Here is a 26,863-nt window from a genome sequence, read left to right on the forward strand (position 1 = left end):
CTCAGCTCATCCCGTGCATTGTTTGCAGTGCCATAGCAACCCCCTTCGCTGTGAGTTGCACAGCAGAGCCAGCCTGCCCTGGTGCAGACTAGCAGTACCCAGCCGGGCCCAGGAACTCTGCAGCTTCTATTTCTGCTCTGCCGTCAAGGATTTCACCTTTGCAAATGAGGTCGTAAGCTTGTAAGTGGGTGCCGGCCATTATGTATGTAGATCAAGGATGCAGTCGAAGAGACTTACCACCGGTAAGTAGTGCTTTCCACACAGGGTGATAGACGGGGGTCTGGCCCCAGGGTGATTGTCTCAATACAGAGACAGTGATACAAAAGAGGGGAGTTTTGAACTGCTAGGTTTAAACTTGTCCAGCAAAATTCATCAGTCTGAAGAGAAAACTTTACTCCCTTCAAATGGCATTACAAAAGACGGAATATTCTCCTAGAAAGAATGAGATTTGGTTATCTGGGAACACCCACAATTACATTATTTTAAATTTTATCATATGATTCATAATACTTGCTGTTCAAGGCTCCCAGAGTTTCATACAAATCTGTATTTTCATTAAAGCCTGTAACATTCTAGTAATCAATTTTGCAGAGGAAAGCTGACAAGAAGTTAATGGATACCTATGAGAAATAATCTAGTTAAATAATAAATTATATTTAAATAATTTTTATGATAGTCAACCTTTTTATGCATGGGTCAACATTATTGTATGTTCTTAGAGTTCATTTTGTTTCCTCAGGCTAAGCTATTTTATTTCAGAATATCCAGGAAGGTTGTCATGCCTCACTACTTTTTGTTTTTGTTCAGTAATCATAGTTGAACAAGCTTGACTGTATTGCTTGGACAATGTATGATATTTCACTTTTCTGTTTCAGAACCTCCATGTATAACAGAAGAAGTGTTTGTAAGTATTATAAGGCTTGATCATTCATTTTGTCATGCAACTGTAGAACAAAAAGTTTTGGGAACTATTGTCTGGTTTCTCATTTCTTTCCTCTGTGTAAGTATGGAGTACTGAGTAATTTCTTACAATTTTTCCAGACAAAAAAATAATTAGTTTGAAAATAATTAGGAAAAAGAATAAGGATGGACATGGAAGGGAAAGTGAAATAGGATGAAGGACGGAAACAATCAACCGGAAGGTTCAACATGCCAGGTTTAACAATCTTCTTACTTTTCTTTTTCTGCCTTTTGCTCATAGCTCATTGTAGGATTTCCCTGATGTTTGTCTTCCTATTTGAAAGGTATATATGTTTGTCTTTTACCTCATATGAAATGACACCTTAAATCTTGCAGCTTAGGTAACTTTTCCTTATTTCCCCCCTCTTCCTCATTTAGGATGCCTTTGTAATTGTGTATTTTAAAGTATAAACGTATTGCTATTCCTTTTGGGAGCCTCTAGATACTATTTTATTATACTGTTTATTATCATAAACAGAATCAACACAAATTCAGGTAGAGATAAACAATATATATAGCAGATATTTAGCATATATAAATATATACATGAGAACATCTCTCAATTGCATATTTACACTGCATTAAACCTTGGTTATGCAGGCTACTTAATGTGACTAGATATGTCTGAGTCCAGTTGAAGTTCACACATGGACATGAAGCTGTCAGAGTTCTATGTAGGATTGGGGTTTTATACTAACTTTAACTTTTGACATTTAAAGATGCCATTTATTATATGTTTTTCAAGAGTGGAGAGATACCTGCCATTGTAGTGGGTGCTGCATTGTGAAATGCAAACCTTTCAAGGTAGTGCCACTTCTACCCACATTTACATTCTCCTTTAGCGTCTAATAATATTTCTGTGTTTCTGTACTTTTTCATGATGGCAGTAATAAAGCTATCAAATACAATAGATAGAAAGTAATTGGGTTTGTTTCCACAGAAACAACCTAAGAAATTATATACCATTACCAAAATAATTTTGAAATTCCTTTCAATGTTAGAAGAGTGATAGAAATCAGGCCCAGGATATTCCTATTTGTGCCCAAATTGCATGGAGACAAAACTGCAGTTTTGGACAGATTTTTAGCACACTTTGACCTCCAGTTGCAGTCGTAAGGCAGCTTTTTCTAGTCATAATTTGGACTGTGCAGCAGGAAAGATGGCATGGAAAGAAATGAAACAAAATGCTTTGTGACACAAAAATCTAAGCTATAGTAGTGTATATGAACTCCATAACTCACAATGTGCAGATATGAAAGTGCAACTATACTTTCAAATGAAAATAAGACTGACCACAAAAAACCTTCCAAAAACCAGAGGAAAGTATATTGTGTATAGATGCAGTAAGATCAGTAAGTATTAAAGCTTGCATTAACAATATCATAAACATTTTATTGATTAATCAACCACTGTGTTTACATTCCTTGCTGTTATATGGGACTACAGAGAATTATATCCTTGGCAAACTAAAAACACATGTCACCTGCATATTCTTAAAGACCTTATACTTCAGCCAGTAATAAATTAATTGTTTTGAGTAAGTCCTTTGAAACAAGAAAATATTTTCATGGGGTATTATCATATCTATCTGTCTTCAGATTCATCCTTATCAGTGTCAAATCTAATTGTGCATTACCCAAACCAAACATGAGGCAGACTGCAGCTTGTTTCTAATGAATTTTTTTTTAGTTGTGTTAACGCTTGCTGAATTGAGATTTCTGGATCTGATTGATTGCCTAGCAACATCAGCGAGAGGACTTTCTGTTGACCTCAAAATGCTTTGGGTTAGACACTTTGGTAAATTCTCTTATTTAATCAGTGCCCTAACATCTCCAGCTCCATGGCACTGCAACTGCACTGGACCATGGGCCTGTGATCCAAACAAAGCATGATCTCTGTAATGCAGAAAGCCTTGCTTTCAGTGTTGCCAGTGTTTTCCAGGAATGAGCATGAGCTAACTTGCCTGTCCTGTATCAGTCACAGAAGCAACTACAAGTGCTAAGGAATAAATGTTGGCAGACTAAGGCTGGACAAACACCATCAGGTCTGGTTCTGACTTGTCATGCAGCACATAGGGGACTTCCTGACTTCATATTAACGTACATTAGCTCAAGATTTCTTCCTTACCTGACCTCAAGTTTTCTGTCTCTATTTAGGTTAGACACTGTGGGGTTTGGATCGAGATACTGCCTGCCTACAAGTGATACCACATACACTGTACATAACCTCTCCTTAATGCATAACCTCACTAGTGCATTTCAACGTTACGAACTTAAGAAAGAAAAAAGATTTGTGTCACAAGACCTTTGCTGATAGTGGCAAATACACTTGATTTAGGTGCATTCTCCTTTCATTTTAAGGCAGAAGTAATAGAATATTCAAGAAACTGAAACTATTAAAAACTGTTTGGGAGTCTTCATTATACTGAAGACAGATTTCTGAAGACCAATGGAAAAATGTTCAACTTTTACCTTCTGTTGAACTGAAGTGAGGGCGGTGGTGGTATTGAGTGTCATAGAAGTAAGATTAGGATCCATACTTACTGATTTGTCAATGGCAAAAAAAATTAATTTCTACAGATTTTGAGTCTTGTTAGCAGGATTTAAAATACAGGTGTTGGAAAGGGTACAAAACCACCTGCAGACAGTCTTCACTTCTGATGAGGTCAACAGGAAGCCTCCCAGTTCTGCCAGATTCAGATTATGGCATACACTGCTTGCTTGGTGAGCCAAATTATAGACCAGTGAACTCCCTTTTATTCCCCGAACACCCCCCAAAATATCCCCAAGCAGCAGTGTGGGAGCAGAAGCAGAGTCTGGTGAACTTTTATACTCCCCTTCTTCCCAGATGTGAGAAAGGTATAATGTGGGGAATTTCTAGACTGTTAGCTTATGCACATTTTTTCAAAAGTAAACATGCAGATTTCCAGCATTCAGAAGCTGTTGGATTTATGAAGGCTTTATCTCCAAATTTCTTGGCAAAGGATTTACCTTCATGTGTGTATTTTAAATTGCTAAGGACCTCAGTGGTGTGCAATGGCTAGAATATAACAATGATGCAATGATTATATTCTCAACAGTGGGAAATAATATTTTGCAAAAGTTTGCATGTTATATCTCATGGAAAAATCATTGTTTGAGGCAATAGTGCATTCAAACAATGTTAGCACTGATAAGTACAAGCTTACTTTGTATTTTTTCTCTCTGTAGGAAGAATGCTTAGCCACAGATGATATGCTTGTGGACTACTTTAATGAATTTTTGAGTCTTCCAGTAAGTACCTTACAGAAATCCCTCGCAAAATACAAGAAACACTAAAATTAATAGTAAGGTAATCCACCTGCAACGTGGCAACTTCACCCAACTTTCTTTTAGTAGTCTTGGCCCTGATTATCCCTGTTCTCTTCCATCCCCATGCCTCACACCTGTACTCTTTTGCAAGGTATCACAGACCTTTCCACAGTGTCATTCATGGCTTCTGTGGGGTCTCCCAGCCAATCCAACCCAGAGCAGCCCCACAGCCTGTCCCTCTCCCAAAGCACTGCAGTCCAACGGGCTGAACTATGAGAACATTTCTGCAACTTGCTTGGTAGGAACTACCACCAGCATTAGGAAGGGGCAGAATATTTCTTGATGCTCCTTGGACCTAAGAATATGGTGCAGCCACTACTGGAATAAATTCAATTATGCTTCAGGCTACCAAACTCAACTAGACATAGATGTGCTTTCCAAGTCGCATCACAGATTTGTGTAGAAGTACACATAACAGGAGTTGCAGAACAAAGGATGGTAGAACTGGCTCCCTATGTTTTTTATCTTAAAATAGAATCTGGAGGTATTAACTCTATATCAGAGTGTGGGTTTTGTGCATAGCAGCAATATTGACTCTCAGGAGCTCAGCCTTTAGATGCTTTCATCACACTGCAAGATTCCTAAGAATAATTTTCACAAAGCTTGGGAGACACAGATGGAAGAAAATGTGAGAGGGTGTTTTTTTTTCTCTTTCTTTTTTTTTTTTTCTTTCCCTCCTTGCAGCTGCTTTAGGATATCTTCCTAAATCTAAGCCTAACTATGTAGCTTTTAAACCCAGGCCTCCTTCCATGTGGCAGATTGTTCTTAGCACAGGAATACCATCCTCCATGCTTTTGCTGCTTATTTGGAAACTATGCTTCAAGTTTTTCCCAAATCACAGAAGATGAGGTGGGTAAGAAGTTCAACCTGCTTAGTCTCTGGTTCTCCTTGGACATGCACAGATTTCAGGACATCTATTAGAGGCCAAAATTCTTACTGGCTTCAGAGGGCTCCTCAGCCCACAGTCCTGGCGCAGCTCAGCAGCTCTGAACTGCAGCAATTGCCCAGGTGCTCCTGACAGCTCTGGAAGCCCACAGAAGAGTTCACAGACACTCCTGAGTAAACACTGTTCTATGCTGGCAATCTTGATAGGTTTCTAGGATGACAAACGGTCTCTCTTCTATATGCTTACATATCTTCATGAAAACAGCTGCTTTGTTAGCTATTTTTATCTGTAATGTTCTCATAATTGTTTTTATTTTCTCTTTGATCTTTTCCTGAGGATTTACCCTCTTCAGGATTAAGTTCTATTAATGCCTTGAGTTCTGTGGTTTGAATACCTTATATTCCCAATTTCCATCTCCTTCTCAGAAGGATTCTACTAAAACACCAGATTGAAATTTCCATTGCTTTATTCTTGTTGTGGTTATATGCTGTTGCCTGGGAACAGTATTACCCAGGTGTGCTAGTAGTTAGGCAACAAGTTAAACTGAAAATATTGTGTGATTTGATACAAGAAATCAGGGGTAGCATATGCTTATTTTAAGAGACTGCCTCTGCGTTGATTTATAATGCACCACTAGTGTATGGAAAATTGTATCACTGGAGACTTGCTATAGCAGCAGCAGATTTTTTTTTTGCTTTGATTTACAGTATATCCTTTAAGTGATCCTGTTGTTATAATAACATTCAACGCAATCTGACATGAATAGGCACTCCAAAGATCTACGTACTGTAATGAAGGATAGTTTGTACAGAAAATATTTCTGAAAGATAAAATAATACAAAAAACCCTGTGAGGGCACTTGTCATCAATAGTACAGTGATTTCACAGTAGCAGAAACCAATTACATGACATAAAAATGAGTTACACCTTCCTCAGTAACTAATCTAAAATGAAAGAGTTAAGAGAAACATTGGTCTGGATACATTTCCATTTCTAGCTGGTCAAGCATCCCTAGAATACAAATCTTTGATCCCTGTATTTAAAAATCCAAGACTGTGTTTAACCAGGAATGAAAATTTAGAAGTCAGAAATTGCCATCCAGCTCAGTGTTGGTGTCAGCAAGAAATTGCAGTAATGTCAACTTGTTTCTCCTGCACTCTACAAGCTGCCTGCTATTCGTTCCACCCCAAGTCCATGCTGGGGCCTTACCCTCATTTTCCAGTTACCAGTGATCCTGATGAAGACACACTCCTCCTCTTTGCAACCTTAAGAAGTTGTACTAGAGACAAAAGAGTTAACTGCACCTCGGTTGAAGCATATTCAGGAGATGACATTCTTGATGGCGACTCCCTGGCTGTGGGTTTCCTTTGCAGCAGAAAGATACAACGTGACCACAATTTTATCAACTTCAGATTTGAAGACTACTTCTTTTGAAAGTTGTTTTCACTATAAAGCTCTCGGCTGAGTAGTCTGGCATCTAGGATTTGATGCAGGTGATGATTCTGAAAACAGTTAAAGACCAAGTAATAAAGTTTGGGCCAATCGGCCTTTCTGAAAACAGAATGGTCCTGAAAACCTAGTGCTGTCAAGAGTAAAACCAGGACTGATCTATGAGTATCAGATGACAGAAGGCAGAAAGCAAAAGGCAATCCACTCTGCTGCACAGTTCAAGCCATTCTCTGTTTTGAAGATGGTTGTGAATAATTCGATGCATCAATGCATCAATTCAAGGTATCAGTGCATGGTCATTAGTTTCCTCTTGCTTTTTCCAGGTGTGTGGAGGGAGACTGCAGGTGCCAATACAACCTCACTTAAAAAGGCTTTTACATAAGTAAAGCCCTACATGCATGTTATGCTGAGACTTACCCAGGACTAAAACGTGCTTGATATCTTTGACATTCAAGGAAGCAAAAGAAGCATTCCTGACTTCTTTTCTTATTGCTAGTGAGTTTACTCAAAATGTTCTTCTCTCTTAATTAGCTTGTGATATGTGAATGTGACTTGTGTCTTACTCATCAATGGAAGGGAAATCCTGGATGCATTAAAGTCAATGGGAGATTTGCCATTGACCATGTGCAGTGTGAATTTTCCAAGCACTTCACAGAGCTGCTCAAATTCTCGTCTCGTCTGGACTCTCACTGACATTTATTTATGATACACACATACCCATCTTAATGAAATTTTGGCGAAGTTCCTGGGTGAGGTCTCTATTCATTCCCACCCTTTCAGGGCTTTAACCTGAGAGGCAGCCAAACTGTGGTCATTCTGTTTCTCTTGGGATCAAACTACATTATTTGGGGTGGGATGTGGTGAGCATATTTACACATTTGTTAAGTGTATCTGAAGTTAAGTATATCTGAAAACTGTTAAGGCAAAGAACAGTGAGATTTATATGTCTGATATCCTGGCAACATGGTGATGGATGCTGTTTTGGTTTCTGTTTTGGGAGGACTGAGGGAAATGTGTCTTCCCTTCAGTTAAGTGTATAACTTCAGGTTTCAGAATTCTGTATTCTATTTATTCTTCAGCTGAAACCATATCTGATGTGCATTTGACAGCTAAGAAATTTTTTTGCTGTCTAAAATGTACATGCAATTGTTTATTTATGTAATAGTATTGCTGTACTGCAGTCTGAAAACAGCTTTTTGTTGTTTGCCTGGAGATTTTTTTCTGAAGCTGAGATTACTACACTGGGTTACATTGGTTGTACTGGGTTCAAGAGAATTGCCTGTGAGTGAAACAGATTGCAAAATCTGTAGACTTCTTATTTGTTGGTATTCTCAAGTCCTTGTTGATCCTATTTATTGTGCTAAATTGATAATGTATGAATCCCCAGCTTCAAGGCTCCTGCCAAACCTGATTTATTTTTTCTTAACATCTTGAGGTATAATTTGGCTCTGGAGTTTTCCCTCTCTATCTTCAAAGGATCAAAAATTGGCCCAAACTAGAGAGAGAATGATACACTTAATCTTTGGTTAGTGTATTTTACTTGTCTGTAAAAAGTGAAAGCACTTGCCAAATGTGGGGTAAGAAAGACATTTCTTAGTATATTAGATTGGCACGGATAATTTTTCCCCCTTCCTTTACAGTGTAGGACATCATCTACTCCATAACATAGGCATTTTCACTGAAGGGTTTCCTCGTGATTGCAATGACCTAGAATATTGGTGGTGCCATAAACCTCTCTCATTTATTGTCCTGTGAAACACTGTAGGATTTTACAGCACCTGGCTTCTGTGGGAAAGGTTTTAAGTTTGCTACAGGGTATTGAATGTTTTTTGGGGGTTTTTTGCTTGTTTTGTCTGTTTTGTTTTTTTTTTTTTTTTGTGGCTTGTAATGTGTGGGAATGGTTAGACTGTGTTTTGCTCCAAAGTTCTTCACATACTGAAAGGGAAATGGATTGACTGATCCTCTCCCCTGTACTGTAACTGGGAAAATATTTCCTACAAGAAATCAGGTTAATTTTTTTGTGTTCACATCTGATTTTTGTTATAATATTATCACTTTTATTTTTGTGGTGGGGATGAGTTAAGAAGGTCAGGACTTTACCTCTTTTATTATGCTTATGAAAGCATTCTGATTTATCATTCTAGTTTTCTTAAGTAAGCAAGTGAAATATGCTTCTCCAGAAAGGTTTTAACTATTCTAAAATGCTTTTATATGATAGTTTGATGAGATGCTCTATCTGGTAGAATATGGGATTTGTATAGAATCATAGATTACCCAGGCTGGAAGGGGCTTTGGGGAGGTCTGTAGTCCGGCTTCCTGCTCAAAGCAGGGTCAGTGCTTTAGTACTGAGACCAGGTTGTTTGGCACTTTCTCCAGCTGGTCTTGAAAACCTCCAACGAGTGATTTCATAGTCTCTCTGGACAGTCTGTTTCAATGCTAATCATCCCACAGTCACCTTTTTCTTATATCCAGTTGAGACCTCTATCATTTCAGTGTATGATCGTGGTGTCTTGTCCTACCACCACATATCTTCTTGAAATGCCTGGCTCTACCTTCTCAGTAACTGCCTTGCAAGTACTGTAAGACTGCTGATAGGGTCTGCCAGAGCTGTCTCTTCTTTGGGCTAAACAAGCCCTCTTCCTTCAGTGTCTCCTCACAGGGCAAGTGCTCAGCCTATGACCATCTCAGTGTTCTTCTGCTGGACTGAGTCAAATATATGAACATTCTTCTTGTACTGGGAACCCAAAACTGGATGCACTATTCCAGATGTAGTCTTACTACTGTCAAGTAAGAGGATCTACTGGCTACTTTCTGACTGATACAAGGAGTATGCATGTCTCTTGATGTTCCTGGGGATAGGTAACCACATCTTGGTCCAAAACCCAAATGTCGGGACTAGAACCACCTTTTTCAGTCAAGTATGTAGTGTATGAAGTCTTAACCTTCTTATCCCATCAGTGTATGTTCTTTTGTTCCATTAGTATATTTATTTGTCTTATAAATGATTTGTAGTCAGAATCCAAAAATAGCAATACACTTCACACTTTAAAAATTGTCACTACCATCTGTTTCACTACATAAAGATGCTGTATGTTTTCTGTTCAGTTAATTAGAATATGTGCTGAAAAATCTAGATTTAGAGTAAGTTACCAAAGGGTAAAAGTAGATGTGTGTGATAAACTAATGTTGTCTTTGCTTAGTTTTCAAGTTGAAAAACATGGAACTGATCATGTCTAGTCACATAGCCTTGTATTATGGAATTTGCGCTTTGTTTGCTTTTTTCCACAAGCAAGAGCATTTCAAATTCTGAGAGACTGAAGCATCTTGTTTCTTAGTGTACTTTCTTCTGTTTCTTTTTTAAAAACATGAAAAAAGAAATAACAAAGAATACCTTTGGAGGTTATTAAGGTTGCACAGTTAGTCACTTAAAAGCTGATAGCAGCCCAAATTAAGTTTGAAAATAAATGAAATGTACACATAGCAAACTGGGAGAAGGTCTGAATGAAGTGTAGAGAAATCTACTACACATAAAAGGCTCTTTAAAATGCTGGTCAGTACATTTGGAGAAAAAAACCACTAAAACCTACAGAGTACCCTGGAGAAAATTAAAGCCAAAAGAGGCACAAGGTGTCAGAGAACAAAAACCAAGCCATGATTTCAACTGAAGTTAGGTAACTAAACAGACTAATGCAACTCACTGCATGGCTCTGAGCAGTGACAATCTGATGTCACAGACACTAATCATACACTTAAAGCTCTCACATGCTACGTGCTTTGCCAGGCTGAGCCTCCACAGTGAGACATTATAGGATAACTAGGGAATATTGTAACCACATGTTGCAACCACATGGTTTGATCCTGGGCATTGCTCTACAAGACATTGATCAACAAGGGGTCTTCAAAGTAGCTGACACTGACATGGTTACTTTGGACTTACATAGGTGTGAAGAAGAATAAAACTGATCAGTAATATATTTCTATATTATATGTAGCAGGCATTCAGCATACTTGAATTGTGTCTATGCGTGTATATATGTGATATATGAAAATGTTCAAGGAAATGAAAAATACAGCGCTTGAAAAAATAAAATAATCTTATTAAGTGCAGGGGAATGACAACTGTACAAACACCAGGTGGGATCCTGTCTGGAACAAAGCCAAAAAGAATTTTGGTGCTGGGTCTTGACGTGGCCAGGATTTTCTTCAGTTCTTAAATACAGCATGCCTAATTGTCTTCCAGCTCACTGTGAAGATGCTTATATGCTTGGGTTGTATATAATCTCATATTCATAACTGTCTTGGGTATCTCCCATTACATGTGTAAAATCCATCCCTATTTTCCCTCTTCATGTCAAGTAAAAGAATTTGAAAGATAGTCTTTTAGGGAAATACCTAGTAGCAGAGCTCAAAAGATGAAAGTGACTTTTAATGTGTATGCATGCAGTGATTTTTTTGGAGTTCACGAAAAGTTACAATTACATAGCTGAAGTTAAAGTTTGGTCTACCTCATGCATTACACAGTATCTGACTGAACTAGGGACGTGTAATAAAACTTACTACAGGCCCTAGGTTTTGGTTGGTGTTTGACCTACAAGTAACAATATGGTGAAAACCTCTCCTACATATGGAAATCTTCAGATTCATCCTCCTCAAATGCATCTCACATTTAAAGGGTCAGCTTCACTGCTAATCTTTTCAAGCCTTGATTGTTTGTGGTAATGAATGAGAGAACAACACTGGAGATCTGATCCAGTAGGTAAGTAGTCCCCTTCAGAACAGTTACTGAAGTCACTGTGAATTATATATTCCAGACATCTGTGTACTGGATCTATTATTCACATGTGAAAAAGAACAGTCTGTGATCTAGAATGAGTTAAATTCTTGACAATTAAGCATAGCTGAGGCAAAAAGTAGGAATGCTTTGGAAAGCTATACAGTGAAGAGGCTAAAGAACAAGAATACAGAAAAAATACTATTCCAGGCCCTGAACATAAACTACATCAGGCAAGAGAATGAAGCCTCATAATACCAACTTGCATTCTGTAGGATGCTTCAATACTTTAAAAACTAACTTTCTTAAATGAAAGAGTTCCCTTATTACAATGTTACAAACTTTCCAAACTTCTTTTGTAGACTTTTGCCCAGCCAGTTAAGTTTAACTCTGACTTTGGGGTTTTTGAAGTAGTTAATGATGCCTCACAACGCCTGGAAGGCCAGCTGAAAAAAATTCTACATGATCAGAAACCTCCAAATCCCATTTATGATGTTTTAAGGAAAGCGAAGAATGACGGGCAGCTCTCCAAAATGTGCAGCGCTTCTCCAACATTCAATATTGATCCAAATTACAACACTATGGTAAGCATCTTATAGCCCCTGAGTTTATATTTAGATCTTACTGTAGAGATACTGGCAGTAGTTATTGTTGTGTTTGGCTTGGTAGCTTGGGAAAAATGTTAATTTATGTTAGGAAAACATAATGATGGGCCAAATTATGCCCTGAAATGCACATGTGTCTAGCAGACAAGTGAATGGAATTACAGATGTACATCCTGTAGCACAGAATTTTGAAGATTCTGTAGGGCAGGATTCAGTTGTGTGGTCTGAATACTTTTTAATATTAAAAGAAAAAATATTATGACAACAGTTACTTTACTAGTGATCCCTGGAATGTGCAAATTGACTGAAACTAATGCATCTCAGTCTTTCCTTATTAATTAATTTCCTTGTGTGGCTATGAGCTCATCTGTGGTCTGGCAACACATAAGTCTCTCTTCCATTAATTCCCAAAGGGTTTACATGGTTAGCATCAATTGAAATGGCCAGAGAAAATAATATTTGGCAACAAGAAAGCTAAACTAATGGAAAGATAGGTTGGATTTTAGAAAAAAATTCTTGTTTCAGTCTTTCTCAGACACTATAGTTTTTGGTACTCTTACCTATTTACTTTCAGGGCTTTCTTCAGCACCAAATTAGGCAGGTTAAAATCAGGAGTTAAAGCACCGTATGCACCTGAGAAAATACAAGACTGTATAATTAGTTGTGGGAGTTTACCTTTAAACAACAACTTTAGAGGAGAAAAAATATTTCACTGGGATACTTGGTTTATTCCTTTCTTGCTTACTCTGCATTGGTGTGACTGATGTGACTTCAGTTCATTTCATTCAAGGCCAGTCTAAGGTCTTGCTACATTTTTAGAGGCGGCTGCTCTAAATTATGTCATAGCTGGAAAGCTGAGAGAAAAGCAGGGAGTTGTAACAGACTGTTGCTTTGCCTGATATAAGCTTAATGATTTTCAGAAAAGAAAACAATGTTGAGAGAGGTCAAAAGGCAATGATGTTTAACAAAATCATAGTAATGTGTGTTTGCAATTATCTGCATCTAAACTGGACAAATGCTACAACAGGACAAGGCTCACAGACATCCCCACCATGTTAAATAATTATTTTCACAAATACTTTGCTTGAGAACACAAAAGCAGAAGAGCTATTCTCGATTTCTTTCTTGGTCTCGGGATTCAACTGAGAAAATGTTGTGTGCTTGTGCAAGTGTGGCTAGCATTGCTCTCTGGGATAACCTCACATCATTGCAACTATGGATGTCCTTTCTTGATAAACTCAGAGCCATTTCACTATTACATCTTTAATGAGGTTTGGAGCAACAGGGCTCCTGTATTATTTAAGAACACATTTCTTTCTCTGGGCCATTTTCCATAGATGGGAAGCATTATGGCCTTTTGAGGAGCAGTACGCCTCAGTGCACTTTCTTCTCCTTTTTTGGGTAAAGGGTGATGCTTCTTCTCATTTTTGACTCCTTTACTGGACAGGTAACAGATGCCTCATCCAGTTCAGCTTGACATCTCAAGGCTGAGCTGGAACAAAATGGCCTGCAAAACAGCATAGAATCATAGAATGGTTTAGGTTGGAAGGGACCTTAAATATTTTCTAAGTTCAAACCCCTCTGCCATGGGCAGGGACACCTTCCACTAGACCAGGTTGCTCAAAGTCTTGTCCAACCTGACCTTGAACACTTCCAGGGAGGGGGCAGCCACAGCTTCTCTGGGCAACCTGTTCCAGTGTCTCACCACCCTCACAGTGAAGAATTTCTTCCTTATATTTAATCAAAATCTACCCTCTTTCACTTTAAAGCCATAACCCCTTGTCCTATCACTACATGCCCTTGTAAAAAATTGCCAAAAAATGCTACTGCAACTGCACAAGGTGAAAGAAGTCAGCTTTATTCATTATACTACACTATGACTGAACCAGAAGAAATCATCCCAGGCCAACTGCATCAAGTAGTTCAGTTCAAATCAAATAGGATTTGATCCTTCAGGCATCGGGGGATGCTGCCTACTTTACTTTGACTGCTTTCTTCACACTGACTGAAGAGATTGACAGTTGCTTTGAATGTTACACTGCTACAAAAAGTCACCTTGAGTGGCCATCACTGGCACATTACTAATGAAAATGAGTTATGATTGAAGAATCCTAGTAGGCCTTTCAGGCTACAGCTTGAATTTAAACACATCTTGCTTAAGAAATACACCCAGTGGTATTTTTCTCTGTATTTTACTTCCCTCTTAGATTGTTACAAATTTAAGCAATTTTCTCGCAAGTGTGCATGCACACTTACAAATTATTGATATGGAAGTAAGTATCTTCTTATCAATAGTCAAAATCAACTTATTGTGAAATATATTAAGAAAAAATCCTGTGAAGTTGGGTAGAATTGATCACAACTATGGAAAGAAACTGGCTGGCATCCCACATACCTTACTTCAGAGAAACCCCAGTTCAGCAAAGCACTTAAGTATGTGTTTAACTTTAATCAAGGGAAGTTAAACACATGCTTAAACTTAAACACGTGCTAAAAGGTTTGCTGGATTGGGTCCCAGCAAGGCCTAAGGCTCACTGGGTAAGGAAGCTAACCAAGGTAACAAGGGCCATCAGATTAAATGTAGCATCTTTCTCTAGGGAAGGTGAAAGAGCAGAGATTCTTTCCTTCTGATAGTATATATAATTTTGTGTACCAGCCATGTACAGATGTGAACATGTTATGAATCATTCAGATAAAAAACTGGTCTGTGAGTCAGTAAATACATAAATATTAAATGCCAAAACAAAGAGACAATCTTCTGTATTTCAAAAAAGCTTGTCAGTTACCAAAAAGAGGCATACACTGTGTGGTTAGGAGTAATTATTCTTCATCTCCACAAATTACATTGTATGAGCCACTGCCAACATAAGCTTTCCATATTTTGAAATATTTTCTTCTCTCTAAATGAAACCACCCACTTTCTGAGTAATTCAGATTTTTTAAATCCCCTACAGATATATATGAGGCAGAAATAACTTTTGTCTCTAATGGAATATTAGCTCATGGAAAGAAAATTTAAAATGTAATCTACATAAACTGATTATCTGATATAGCAAGTAGCATCCATCCTTGCCCAAACTTCACCTGTTTTTATGGACAAGGGGAGTTACTGCATTCTTCCAAATCATCAGTCTCACCTTCACTAAAAGGAAAAATGCACCTCAGATAAATAAAACAGGTCATCCTCTAAGAGTGGAAAAAGTACGCTCTTAAAAAAAATATTAAAAATTGTGCTGTGTGTCATTTCTAAGGGAAACAGCTATGGATCACTGTTGCCTATAGTCAGATCTCGCTCTCTGTGAGAGGCCCTAGACATAGTTTTTTGGTTAGCTGGCTATGTAGCTCACTGCTCAACACCTCCCCTTCACCCCCCAAACCACTCTTTGGAGGCACCTCCTTTTCTGCTTGGATGAGGCACTGAGGTTTAGACCATCTGAGCAAAAATCTGTTACGGGCCTGATTCACAATGGATTTAGGTTTCCACTGTAAGAATTATTGTGTGCGATGTTCCAAAATAAAGGCAGGAAAGGTGGTAACTTATTGGCCTTTTATTTGTTTCATTTTGTTTTTAATATCCACAGCGCTCTTATTCTGGGAGTATAATTTAATTTAAGGGTTCCTTATTCTTCAAATTCTTGAGGAAAAATGTAATAGTGGTTATTTATAAAATGTGATAAAGTCAGAAAAATTAGCAATTTCCTATTGCAGAAAATTTATAAAAATCTAATTTGCATTTGGAACTGTACATTTGGAATGATTGATACACACATTATTTCTGAAGAAAAAACACTCATGATTTGTTAAAAAAGTTGTACTCTTATAAGTGAAATCAGATTTAGACCGTTTTAGCTGTTAATAGGAAAAGTAAATTAACTCAATTGTCCCAGCATGATTAGGGCTAAACCAGATAACAAAGGTGATGTTCACTGTATATTTGTCTTCCTGAGACAATGTTTCTGTAGAAGGGGGGTGGAGAGAATCAGTTACATGGCAAACCAAACAAGAAAGTCAAGGATACTACAAATCTTTGGCATTTCTTTTTTAATAGTGTCTTAATCGAGAACAAGCAATTCAGTGGATTAAGAAAGAAAGACTTCCAGCATTTCTAGAAAGTGACTGTTACTTTGAATACAGGTATTGCGATCTTTTATGCTGTCTCTCAGATTTAAATTTGTACATTTTCCTCTTCTGTTTAGTTCATCTTCACAGTACTCTGAATGTGTTTTCTCCCAACTCCAGTCCTGTTTGTTTAATTTCAGCATTTTAATGATCTGGATAAAGTAAAATCAGTTACTTTTTTCACTCATCATTCTGTGATTCTCCTTGACCGTGAATTACATACTATATTACACTATTATAGAGAGAATAAGAGCAGGGTTTACTGATTTCTGAATCTCTGTTCCACAGAGATATGATGGTAGCAATGCGTTTTTCTCTAATCAATATGTAAGCCATACAAGTGGAAGTTATGAATCCATGAAATCTATTTGGAGAAAACAGACAGTCCTTTTAATTTCAGTTATTAGTTTTGTGTCTTTGGGCCCACTGTCAGACTTCTTTTTGCAAGGTTCTCTGTGGGATGCCATGGCACAGTTGGATGATTTACTGTTATACACTTGCTGTATTTTTCCAGATGTCCTTTCAGCAGATGTTCAGGAAGTTTAGTGTGCTTTTTGGGACAATCTGCCTCTACAGCCCTTAAGGTTGTGTCTAGATGCTGATAATCATAGTGTGTTTCAGGGCTCCTAAAAGAAGAGACAACCTGGCAGTACAGTTCACTAAGCTCATGTTGGCTGATCGTAATGACAGACTAGTTACTGGGGTATAGACTTCTACATTAAAAATTTCATAATATTTTAAACTTTCAATATCCTGAAGACTGCACTTAAATTCAAGGGGAAAACTATGCAAAGAACAACCAAGCCATGAGTCCTGGTCACCATGAAAGAGTGGTCCATTTTACCTTTAGTAGCAGCCTGCTTTACATATATGTGGCCTCATGAAACACTAATTTTAATCTTCTGCTATAGCAAAGTATTTTTTTGATCAAGCTGAGTTACCCAAGAGAATTGCATAAAACTAACTTCAAGCATGTACCTAATTTCCATTGAAATCAGTGGTTTAAGTTGCTTTCCTGAATCAGGATCAAGATAAGCTGAGATGCTAAAAGGGAAACTTATGTTTAAAGATGAAGATACCCCAACCCTAGAATGAAATCCTCTTTGCCCTTCAATAGTGGGGACAAATGAATCTGGGTGTTCACTCATGGTCACAGGCTCAGGCATAGGCATTGTCTTCCCTTCACATGCACCTTGGCTGCTTTTGTACTGCTTTCTGCACTACTTTTTTTGCACTGCTTTTGTCCCAGTTCTTGAGCTCAGAGCATCTTCATTATTGTCATGTGGTTCTAAGATTGCCTTTCTTGAACATCGCGAGGTTCACACTAACACAAGGTAGTACTGGAGTGCTGTTCAGTATTATGAAGTCCTCATACAGCAGCCAGCTGAACATGATAGTGCCAGGTGTCTTGTTATCATCTGAAAGTTCAATTAGTATGATCACTGCTGTGGCATTTCTGCTGGAAGATTGCTTGTATCAGGAACAGAAAATGTACTTTCTGGTGGTGATACAGGGCTTCTGCAATCTGGGAGAATAGTTCCATTTTGGTGATCAAAATGTCCAAGGGTTTCTTGGTAGAGCTTGGATCTGCATAGATACATGCAAGATCATCCTGACAGAAATCAGTTTTATCAGTAAAGCTTGATAATGCAAAGCAGGCCATTGTCTGTAAAGCTGGTAGACTATGGAATGGCAGTACTGGTATTTACATATGTGGCAGCAGGCAAAGGGTGAAATAATAAAGTAGATCATGAAGTTCTCTGCAGTAATTTATTTTTAGATTGATCATGTTGTTTATTGCCTGTTTTGTGGAAAAATTCTTTCTCTGATTAAAAGCTAAAATCAATTCTTTTCTTGTCTCAACATTTAATTTCAGGCTAGCTAAATTGATATCACAGGTAGAATGGAGCAAGACTGGCATTAATTTCATTATAGATAGTGACTACTATCCCTGGATAAGGAAGCAAGACCCAATTTCTCCCCCTTCTGTGGAGGATGACACTTTGTTGACTATGAAGAAACTCCACGTATCGCTTGGCCAGGTAAAATAAACATGTTTAGTGGGTGCAATGTCAGGATATACTGAATGTATGTGGTTAAATTATTGTAACTGAGGTCACAACCTAATTGGATTCTCTGAATATCCCTTATTTTTAAAGTTCTTTGAACTATCGAAGAAGGCTGATGGGTTGTAATTCAGCTTAAACAGAAGCTCTGCTACAACTATGCTCAGCTACTGCAATACAGTTCTCTTCGCTGGGAACTATCGTTACAGAAATCTACACAAACAGACTGCACAAAATGTCTACAGACAGTAAGCCCTCTGCTCTCAGAACCACTGCAATAAATAGAGAAATTTTACTTATTCTATAATATTTCTTTTCCTAGGCTACGGTTTCTCAGACAAAGGATTGGTTTACGTTAGCAAAACAAAGTGAATCCATGAAAACTACAGATTCATTTATGCATCCTGCAGCTTCTAGTCAAATTCAAGATATTCAGTGTTTGCCTGGGCAGGATGAAAGAGATGATTCATTAAGTGAAAAAGATACCCTTCTGGGTAAGTAACAGGTGCTCAGCCGTAATGTTTATAACATAACCCTGACTAGGTGAAAAGAAAAGGCATTCCAAGGAATTGCTGCTAACCCCACTTATTACCTTCTGATTATCACATGGTATCTTAGGCTTCAGATGGGTGTTTGTTTCTCTCCATAGCCACAACATTAAATGAAAATTTGATATAGTAACCAAGTAATTTTGTGATAGCAGAGGCTTCTTTTCTTATATATTTCTGTCTCATAGATATCCGTAAGTTTCAGCTACAGGGTTGTTGTTTCGGTTTTTTTTTTTTTTTTTCCCATTTGATATGTTTTGAAAGACGTTCTTGTCTGGATTTGTTGGGTATTTGATAACGTATGATTTGTGTTGCAGCCATCTTCTTAGGGAATTTATGTTGGGCACTTAAAGGCCTTTTGGCTGCCAGTTTTTATGAATCTTATCGAATGTAATAATTTGTGACACTCCAGTCCATCTGTCGAATTTAACTGAAATTGTTCAGCAGGTTTCAAAGGTACTGGGAGAGATCATACAGATGCACATATGGACATACCTGATTACATAGCCTTACTTCTGCTCTGTAAGCAGTAGCAAGAAGAACAGAGAAGTCTCAGCTCATATGTTAGGAGTTCTCTCTCCCCAGTTCTCAGAGGAAAAAGCAACCATTCCACTTTGATACTTGTACTGCTGGGACCTTGGAGTCCAGTGGCTGAATTGAAAACTGGAAGGCATGGTAACTCCAGATGTCTGTCTTCTTCCCCAGACCCATGAGAATCACCCCAGCAAATATATTGCTGATGCATGGATTATTAATGAAGTTATTTAAGTTGCACTTGTTTGCAGCTCATGACTCTACCACTAACCTTTGCAGTGCTTTGAGCAGAGAAGTCAGAAATGCACCATTCTTGCAGAGCGTCGTAATGTTAGTGCAGCTCTGTATTGTAGTGGGCTGGGCATAGGCCTATGGAAAGCCTCTCTGTCCTCTTTGGCTGCAGTCAACATTTTGCCTCAATGAATATTTTACATCTTCCCACTGAAAACTTTATTTTATAACATAGACCTTCATTTTGTGTGTGTTATTTGTTCTTCTTTATGCATATTTAATGGAAAATCCAGCACTCTTTCAGTCAGAAAACCTTTTTAGGCACAGTGTTCACTTGGTGTAGGGATCAGGCACTAGAAGCAATAAAGGGCATCAGCTAAGTTTCTCAGAGACGGCCTGCAATTAGAAAGAGTTCAATAGCTGAAGGTATTGGCTTTCACTGCTTCAGTTGGATCAGGGTTATTAATTAATGGCTTGAGCAAAACTGTGAGCCAGTTGGCTTTTGATTACTCAAGAGCTGTGTATCTCTTCCCCCTAATTGCCTCAGGTCCTGTGAAATCATTCTTCATGTTTCAGTTTCACAGAACTGTGTTGAGAAGCTATAATTTTTGTTTGTCAACTGAAAACATTTGAAATAGTTTAGAAATAAGAAAAGATACTTTAAATCACACTGATTTTTATATTAATGTCAACATACTGTGCCATATGTACCTACACACGAAATTATGTAAGCGCAGAGCAGGAAACCTCTATGCCATGTTCCTAATCCAAATGTCTGTCTGTGACAGTGGCCAGCACTGATTAGACATGGCTTATTTTTGGAGGAAGATGGAAGGAATGTCTAACTGCCATTGCTATTTATTGACTAGGTCACCATAGAGGGTTTTTACAGGCTGAGATTGCAAATGTGAACTTAGTGGATCTGAGAGATTTAGCCCTTTTCTATCACAGCCTGATGTACTGCATGTGCTCAGAGGTTGTAGCAGTCTCCTCACTGACAATGTTTTGCCTTAGTGATACTATAGAGTATGAAAGCCTTCATCTTAGCTTTAGGGAAATACAGAGGATTCAGTTTATTCTCTAGTTTAAACACTGGATTGATATTAAGATACTGGAGAGCCACAATTGAATTACGATTTTGTTTTTTCTTACTTTCACTTAGATTCTGCTGCTGTTCACAAGATCTGTAGTTATTCTGATCAGTTTTACAGGACTGACTTGTACAATGATGGCAGCATTAAACCAGCTAAGCGATATGTATAGTCAAGGTCATCTTTGCTAACATGATCCAGAAGTAGTCAATTTGCTAAAACTCTAGCAGAAGTAGAAAAGATATTTCAGCAATTTAAAGCAGAAAGTTTTTTTCTCAGCAGACCAGGATGGCAGAGCATCCTTAGTAGCATGGGGATGACAAGAAGTTGGGTCAAAGGAATTAAGTAGAGAAGCGTAGACCAAAAATACAGGGGTGGTCACTGTTCTGAACTTGTTAGTTATGAAACATCTCTAAATGAAAAGGAGCCATTTCTGGGTGGCAGACTGGAATCCAGGATTGTTAAATGTTTCCAGAGCCCTTAACATAATAATTTGTTTGTCGTCCTTCTATGTATGTCAAGATTTCACTCAACTGACAGAGGCTTGTTTGATGTTGTAGTCTTTTACAATAATCAACATAAGTAGACAAAGAATTATCACTTACTAGCTTCCTCAAACCTAAACGAAAAACAATCCTGCTACATACTGTGACTTGGATCAAACTATGACCAAATGCTCAGGAAGAAACCAGGCCTTGCAGCGCAACAAGGTGGTTTAACAAGTGCTGAGGAGCTGGGATGCTCAGAGGTGTAAACAAGACAACCCGCTCCAGAGGGAGTTGTTCCTGAACTCTGCTGCTCTGCTGGAATTCAGCAATTCTGAGTCATGTGACTGAGTCTCTAGCCAGATAGCTACAGCAGAAGCACCTTTGCTATTCCCTGCTCTGCAGCGTGACATGGTCTGATTGTTTTGAAGCAGCACAATGTAAATATGTTCCATTTTTTTAACTTGGAAATGTTGATATGCAAGAGAACAGTCCTGAATCAAAAGGGTGTTCAATGATCTTTTCTGATTTAATGCAGAAGCAGCTTGCCTGTCTAAGGAATGCGACCAACGGAGATTCCTTTCCCCCTCAAGGACAGCATCAGCAAAAGCCGACATTATTAGGGAGAGATCCATAGAGGCTGAGGAGGGTTCTTCTACAGCCATTGCTGAACTTCCTTCCCACACTCAGTTAAGAGTTTATCTAGACCCGAAATGGGACAGTGCAGCAAAAGAAGAAAATGGACAGGAAAGCGCAACTTTTCAGACACCAGCTTATACTCAATTAGTAATGAAGGAACCCGTTTCAGAACTGACCCACCATCCAGGTGCTGACATTGAGAGTGACGTGGATTTCCACAAACAGCCTAAAGTGTTTATAGACGAGTTAGCAAATAATGAAGTTGCCTGTGGTATTGCAGAATCACTCTTTTCCCAAAGTTCTCCATTTACTGTCTTGGACTCCAAGGGAGAAGTAAAAGAACGAGATACTGAAGAACTAAGCTTAAGATCAAGTTCTGAAAGTGATGGGGCAGACAGTAGGGCTGCCTGGTGTATTAGTCACAGGACTTACGGCACTGGCAACAGACACGAGTTTGAAAGATTCAAGAAGTTCATTAAAGGGACACTTGGGGAGAGGTACTGGTGGCTCTGGATGGATATTGAAAGACTAAAGGCCCTTAAGGACACTACAAGGCAGCAAAGGTACTTCTCATTATTTAACAGTTATTCCCATTGTTTTGATACTTGAAGCACAGCTAGGTCAATGCAGGTTTTGAGATTTCAGAATAAATTGTAATGTGTGAATAGAACAGACACAGTTAAAGCAATCATGAGTGTCCTGACAAGGTAAGTCAGGAATGACTCTGCTGAAGCTGATAAAACTCTTTTTGCAGAGTCATGTTTGCAAAGTTTACATGAAGACAGGACAGCCATAGTATTGCAGTTTTGTTAGAAGGAGATTTGGAAAACAGATGGCAACAGAAAGAAAAAAAAGAATAAAAGAAATTAAATTCACAAGTAGGGCATTCAATATGACAAACTGCTTTAACAAAAGGCTCTGTTGGATTCAGATTGTCTATTCTGAGGCACTGTACATTTTATCTTACACACAACCTGCCTCTAATCTGCAGAAAAATTGTTTTGGCTTCTGCCACTTGCAATTAAAAACACGTTGCATGACAAAGTTTAACCAGTAGGATGAACTGTACTTGGTTCTGTATAGCATCTGATACATGCTTATGTGACTATTTTTGTTGACTCAAGGCAACTCAGTAAGATGAAAAAACTGTATCTGCTGAGCAGTGGAGACTATTTCCTCAGTTCAGAAGTGTTACTCAGACTTGATCTACTGCATGGAGATCAGTGGAATATAAGGCATTTAAGATGGATTCAGCCTGAAGTAGTGAAACCTCTACTTCTTTACTGGTATGAAAAATGAACATGAACTAAGTTTCTATTGTTTAACAACTTTCCCTTTTCTTTGATAAGTCTATTAGGTTTATTTCATCTCACTTATCCCATTGCAATTATGGGAAGCAATGTCATCTTAAATACTAGCAGATGTTGCCTCTGAATTTTTAGTTGAGCCTAAACTACACTGCAATCTGCTGAGAAGCCAGGTAGATATGCATTACGGAGCCCTTGTTATTTTACTGCCAGAGCATCTGAGCTACTTTGTGTATAGCTGTCTTGGATAGCATCCAACTAAACTTCAGGCTGCAGGGTAGAGAAACCCCTCTAGGCATAGAAAGTTAATTCTGCCCTAACCTATTGCCCATATTGCCCTTCTCAAGTTTCTGAGGATGCTCTTTGTATACATCTATATGGAATTTGACCCTGAGACTTTACTGTTCAATGTCTGTCATACAAAATGCCTATTACATATTGACAGCTTAAGTGAGGATGCAAATGACAACCTGTTTCCAAAATATAAGCTAAATTCTTGAAGGTTTTCTCTCCTCCCCAAGGGGGATCAACAAATTGCAGGCATAAACAAATACCTGTAATTGTGAACTTTGCTGTGGAGCCTCATGAGGCTTGTGGACTATATCTTGTGACCTAAAATCCTTTCTTATTCTTTGCTATAGGATGGATGGGACATATTCTACTGCAGACTCATACAAAGACAACTATGTAATGGTGCAGAATTTGCAACCCAAGTTTATTTATGTGTAGTTTGGTTTCAGATTTGGAAAAGTGTAATGTCTAAACATATCTTTAACACTAACTGATTTTTAATTCTAGGTTCATGTAGCACCATATCTTCATACAGTAAACACCATCATGGGGAAAAAAAAAAGAATCCAAATAGCCCAGTGTTTAATGTTTGGGGAAAGTTCTACTTATCAGTTTTTATTTCCTAGGGGTCCCAGATTTTGTGTCACTCATTCAACAGCAATGGAAACTGCCAGTGCAAAACTGAAGCTCTGGCACACATGCCAAGAGAGACCAAGGGTGGACATTGATCCTTTTCCACAATTAGTATCATTGCTACCATTGACACCAAAGTCTTGCATGCCCAGGATATCATCTTCCCCTCCTCAGGTAGGTAGGATCACAACATTGAAAATCAAAGCCTTGTCCTGTCAAAAATAATGATAAAACTCCTTGAATTCAATGGAACAAGATTATGGTACTTGGTTGTTAGGAAGTCAAGATTTAGCAAGGGGGTCTGTTGCAGATGGTTATGTATAAAAATGCAACACAAATTTACTATATGCAACAGGTTGCTATAAAACAGAGTCAGATTATCTTCTCAGTTACATCCTGGCGATTACATAAATCTTTTGGACAGATGTTTTAGCTTGAAATTCTCAGAACTGCAAAATTAAGGATCTAGCAGTGCAGATTCTCTTCAACCAGCCTTACCTTAATCCAGAATAATTCTTACAACTTCACTGCAGTTACCCTGAATCTATCCCTCATGTTTGTAAGGGGCAGAGTTCTTCCCATTTTCTATCACCACAGTCCTTCAATCAGCTACATGTGCTTTTTGCTTTCTGCAGAGGGCTATGAGACGTAAAACACAGACCTTTTTTCACAGTGTGTATCTTGCACGTGGCCACTTCAGTTTTCACTTTTTTCTTCCTTGAAAGCCTGAATTTGAGAGGTCACTGCAATGAAGGCTGCAGGTTTTCAGCAACACAGTATTAAGGCTCAGGACAGAAGGTACTTGGAAGAATGTGAATTGAAACTGTGATTCCAGTATCAAGAACCAGATGGGCTATGCCACATATCTGTTCACACACACCTGTTACTTTGAGTTGGATAGTTCTAGACCACAATTATATATTTTTTAAAGCTAATTCATGGAGATAATGGAGGAAAAACAGTGGGACAGATTTCCTGTTCAGAAGAAGCTGGGTTCAGGAGCCAGATTCCTGCTGATCACAGCAGGAATGGAAGCCAGAAGCAGATGCTTCTCACAGAGACCAGTTCTGGCTTCACAAGGTGTGCTAATGACACAGGACTAGCTGTAGGTCAGGCAGGCACGCAGGATCCTAACTCTGCAGGTTTCCCAGCCCCTGTTCAGTTCAGCACTTGAAGAAAACTATGACCTGGCACCTGTGAACCTCACAGAATCAGCTAACGGACTGTTTCTTGCTGCTTTTTTATTTTTTATTTTTTTCTCCTGTGAGAAATCTGGACTTTTGACTCTTCCACTGTGCTTGCAAGAGCTTAGAAAGAGCAGCAACTCTGGGTGAATTTCTGAGGGCACAGTGAATGCAACTGGCATCTCCAAAAAGTTATAGCCTGATTTTGTACAAAATAAGTCAGTGATGGTGTGGCAGAATGCCCCCTTTCTCTCCTAATCTAAGTGAATGTATCTGTTTTACAGTGAGCTACTTAAGGTAATCTTAGTAAAGATTCACAAAACCTGTTCACATGCTCTTCACTTGACATCCTCTGTAATTCTGTAAAAAGTGTATGTAACATATATCTACCTGTTAAAAATGAAATTTTTAAGCTATAGTGGTTATTAAGGTGTGCTGGAAAATCTTGCAAGACATTCAGAGAAACTTTTCGCATTTTTTTTACATATTGTGGTTGACAAGGAAAAATGGTCCTGAAAACCCTTGAACGTTTTTGAGTAGTTAATGAGGACATGTTAAGAAAACACAAAGGTGGAAAAATAATCAGAATTGCCTTATTTTTCTGTTATTTTTAGAAAAGTAGAACAAGCTCACCAACAGCTTTATTAAAACTAGCTATGCCAAAATTCTCTTTGAAGAGATCATCAAGATTATCACTTGCCCTGCCATCAAGTCAGAGCTCCCAAAGGGATGACACTTCTAGTAGTAGAAAGTGGTAAGTACAAAAGTCCCTTGTATACCTTTCTGCACACCAATGTACTTTGAATATTTATGACAGGCTTTTAGATCCTACTGTTTTCATGAATACTTTTCTTTAATTGAATAATCTGCTTAGTGAAGCACAGTTATGGTACAGATTGCGTGAATGGAGAGTTCCTCTGTGGCTGATTAGTTTCTCATTTGTTTGTGCCACAACACAAAAGGGTTTATTTCTACAGATATAAATGTTTTATCTTCTCTTGGGTAATAGTTGATATTCTCTACATAGATTCATATTCTTTTAAACTGTCTCAAGCGCTTGACCTCAAAGGTGTGCTGTATCAGTGATTTCCACAGGGCCACATGAAAAAGTATTCCTCTACATTTTTTACGTTTATTATAAATTTGAACTCCATGTACTTTTTCCTCTACTATTCACTATGTCATTCTATCTCTCTCATGCCCCTTCTTAGTTGTTTATTTTATAAGCAGTCCTAGTTTATTCTTAAATATATATTGAAAATTTTGTTTGTTTGTGGATCCAGGCCAAAGTCAGTGAGCAGAGACATGATTCATTGCTTAGCTTTGGATGACACTGAAGACTCAAAGTACTGGAGTCATAGAAAGTACACCTATGCTGAGCTGCTCCTGGTAAGTACTACTTTAAAATATTAGTTGCCTTGAATCATGGGTTAAAGCATTTTATTCTGTAGTATTAAAGGGGAAATAGTCAAAGATGGGGAGAAATTGGTTTGATTATATGAATGTCAATGCCTTATGCAGAGGTATAATTAGAATGTCAGCATTTTGTGTGTGGTATCTGTCACCTATTTGATAGGAAATCATGGCATATACAGAGGTTTATTTTCACTAGAAAGTGGTGACCATGTGTTCAGCAGGCTATTATGGAAAACTCACTGCATAAATGCTTCAGTGGAATCATTGCCTAGGAAAGTATACCAGACTTACAGTGAAA

At 38.2% G+C, this 26,863-nt stretch overlaps 1 protein-coding gene across 1 annotated transcript in view; it reads left to right on the forward strand.

The window, feature by feature from the left end:
- The first annotated feature begins 217 nt into the window (after positions 1–217).
- The window catches only part of RGS22 (regulator of G protein signaling 22), a 62,018-nt gene continuing 35,372 nt past the window's right edge, over positions 218–26,863 (forward strand). The window contains exons 1-12 of the mRNA XM_074846833.1: positions 218–242; positions 876–904; positions 4,170–4,232; positions 11,779–12,000; positions 16,070–16,155; positions 18,017–18,182; positions 18,529–18,700; positions 21,634–22,297; positions 22,859–23,020; positions 23,959–24,139; positions 25,764–25,903; positions 26,433–26,538. Of these exons, the coding sequence (XP_074702934.1) occupies positions 218–242; positions 876–904; positions 4,170–4,232; positions 11,779–12,000; positions 16,070–16,155; positions 18,017–18,182; positions 18,529–18,700; positions 21,634–22,297; positions 22,859–23,020; positions 23,959–24,139; positions 25,764–25,903; positions 26,433–26,538 (2,016 nt within the window). The remainder of the gene's footprint in view (positions 243–875; positions 905–4,169; positions 4,233–11,778; positions 12,001–16,069; positions 16,156–18,016; positions 18,183–18,528; positions 18,701–21,633; positions 22,298–22,858; positions 23,021–23,958; positions 24,140–25,763; positions 25,904–26,432; positions 26,539–26,863) is intronic.

This window comes from Strix aluco, chromosome 1 (assembly GCF_031877795.1).
Source record: "Strix aluco isolate bStrAlu1 chromosome 1, bStrAlu1.hap1, whole genome shotgun sequence".
NCBI classification, from domain to species: domain Eukaryota; kingdom Metazoa; phylum Chordata; class Aves; order Strigiformes; family Strigidae; genus Strix; species Strix aluco.